Source organism: Octopus bimaculoides, chromosome 9, assembly GCF_001194135.2.
Source record: "Octopus bimaculoides isolate UCB-OBI-ISO-001 chromosome 9, ASM119413v2, whole genome shotgun sequence".
Classification (NCBI taxonomy): domain Eukaryota; kingdom Metazoa; phylum Mollusca; class Cephalopoda; order Octopoda; family Octopodidae; genus Octopus; species Octopus bimaculoides.
In genome coordinates, this window is record NC_068989.1 from 22,026,433 (window position 1) to 22,029,373 (window position 2,941).

A 2,941-nucleotide genomic window follows, 5' to 3' on the forward strand; every position below is an offset into this window, starting at 1 on the left:
CACACATATGCACAAATACCTAGATGATGTTGATAAAAGTTCCAATGAAGGAGCCTTGAATCTATGTTAGAGTCCGGCTCTTTCTCTATGGACAAGAAATACAGAAATGAAACTGATTGATAACATACATACATACATAAATATTCAACTAGCACACCAACTCAACCACATATTTACAAACAGGAACTTTCTTAACTCTAAAAGTCTTGTCGCTTTGTTAGCGACCGGCTTGAACTCTTTGAAGAAGAACTTGAATAAAACTCAAAGAAACGTCATACACACGTACATATACATACATACATACATACATACATACATACATACATACATACATACATACATATAGATATCTCTTTGAAAATCAAAGAAAATGAGGATATCTACGGACAACTGCTTCGAAACCTCCATCTTCTATATCCAGACTATGAATTCATATTCATACCAATAATAATTGGAGTACTAGGCTTTGTTAGTAAATGCTTAAAGGAGAATCTGGTTAAAATGAGATTTTCAGAAAGAGAAATCGACCAGCTTATCCGTACATTACAAATACAATCTGTGAGTGGAACTGTAAAAATATGCAAGACTTTTCTCAAGTTCCAAATGTGAATTTGTCTAAGTTAACTACATCCCAAAGATGGAGCCTTGTATCTTTGTTGGAAACCGGCTCCCTCCTCAATGGAAGATTTATAAAAATTTTTAAATGGAAGAGACATATACATACATACATGCATGCATGCATACATACATGCATACATACATACATACATGCATGCATGCATATATACATACATACATACGTACATGGTGGCTATCAACTCGCAGACGAAGATGGCCATTACTGACAAATTATCTCAGCTGTTAAAAACAATAGGTTTTAACAATGCTCTGTGCTGACATATAAAGTCAATAACATACATACATACATACATACATACATACATACATACATACATACATACATACATACATGTTGCATGTATATATGCTTGGGTTTCTGTTTAGGCTTACAACAGGCAATAACCATTGTTATTAATGTTTTGTCCGTTTGTATTAATAGGTCGACAAACAGTTGAGATCGATAAAAATCTAAAGGAGATTTCAAAAATATTGAAGTTGATGATAGTGTTTAAAAGCATTGAAGTCGTATCCTTAGCTCATATATTCATTTCGTTTTTCAGAGACAATAGAAATAATTCTCCTCTCCACCATGCTGCCGCCAACGGTTATACGCAAAGTATTACATTGCTATTAAATGTCCACTGTTATCTGATGAACGCTACAAATGCAGATGGGGTAAGTCAGATACAGTTTATAAACTAGGTGTAAGGGTAACGGGTAAAAACGTCCTTATGTTATGAATGACCATGGGATTGCACCTAGAAAGTTCGCCTCTGAGGTACAAGTTCGGGCAAGGTTTTTTTATGGAAGACCAGCAGTCGCCCATGCATACCAGTCTTGCTTCTCCACACCGATGTTATCCAATAGAAAAGCAAAGGTAATTTGGGTAATTTCCAAAAGTCTTTTGCTTGGGAGTGTTACTGAGGGGTCCCACCGGTTCGTGATAAACTCGGAAATGTTAGACGGTCGTGTCCAAGATGCGCGCAGAGCAACGAAATCGTTTTGCATGCACTCCTTCAATGTCCGACTATTGCTGACTTGTAGAGTCATGTAGAACAGCGACTGTCGTATGTGAGGTGGACCCGGCTGTTCCCCAAGTTTATGGTGATGCTTGCCCTCGCCCGCCTGTCTGGCTAAAGTCAGACAGAGAAGGTAGTTTTCCTCTGTTTGATTGCTAAAGTGAGGTTTTATAGTGGACGTGGTTGATTGATATGAGGACAGGGACTTGATTGATACGAGGACAGGTTCTTGTCGACCACAAGTTTCATTCGAGATAGCAGGTGAAAGTGGAAATAGAGGTTCTGTCCTCGAGTGAATTTGTTGAAAGGTACGTAATAGTTGAGAAAATGGTAAGAGTGGATAGCACCACTCATAAGTATAGACTTATAAGCTGGAGAGCAAAATTATTGTTCGGTGAGATCTTGTATACGGAGTTTCTGCAATTGACCCAAGAGATCCTTCTATATCACAAGGATTGCATCATCATCATCTACATTTTTGATACTGTATACCATCTATATTTATGTTGTTTCTTTTTTAATCATTCAATTCATTGTACATCCCCACATCATACTGTACCTCTCATCCGTCGCTCTGTTGGCAAATAAAAGAAATTATTATTATTATTATTATTATTATCATCATCATCATCATCATCATCATCATCATCATCATCATCATCATCATCATCATCATCATCATCATCATCATCATCATCATCATTATTATTATTAAGAAGGCGGTGAGCTGGGAGAATCGTTAGCACGCCAGGTGAAATACTTAGCAGTATTTCGTATGCCGCTACGTTCTGAGTTCAAATTCCGCCGGGGTCGACTTTGCCTTTCATACTTTCGGGGTCGATAATAAGTACCAGTTACGTACTGGAGTCGATGTAATCCCCCAGATTTGAGGCCTTGTGCTTCCTGTAAAAGGATTATTATTACTGTTGTTGTTGTTGTTGTTATCATTATTATTATTTTATGTTTGACTTTTGTTTTGCATTTGTACAAGTTGGATCCAAGTCTCACCCAGAGACCTCAAGAGACAACAAGTTAGAAGTTCATGTAGGTGTTATGCCTAGGGTACCATATATTTGGATTTGTACAGTTTTGTTCAAGTGAATGTTTAAGAAACCATAAGAAAATTATGTGTTTGCTTTAAAATTTGAGATCACATAGACAGTATTTTACGTAGGATATGGGCAGTTCCCATGAGCACTATCTTTTGAACTTCAGCCATTTTGGGGTTTCCTGGTATCTGAGCTAGGTAGTAATCAGCCCGTTTCGCTGTCATTCCCAGGGCACCTATGACAATAGGTATT

General features: G+C 37.4%; 1 protein-coding gene across 1 annotated transcript in view; it reads left to right on the plus strand.

The window, feature by feature from the left end:
- Positions 1-2,941, plus strand: part of LOC106868019 (transient receptor potential cation channel subfamily A member 1) — a 143,923-nt gene that overhangs the window by 91,892 nt on the left and 49,090 nt on the right. The window contains exon 12 of the mRNA XM_052970331.1: positions 1,182-1,296. Coding sequence (XP_052826291.1) covers positions 1,182-1,296 — 115 coding nt within the window. The remainder of the gene's footprint in view (positions 1-1,181; positions 1,297-2,941) is intronic.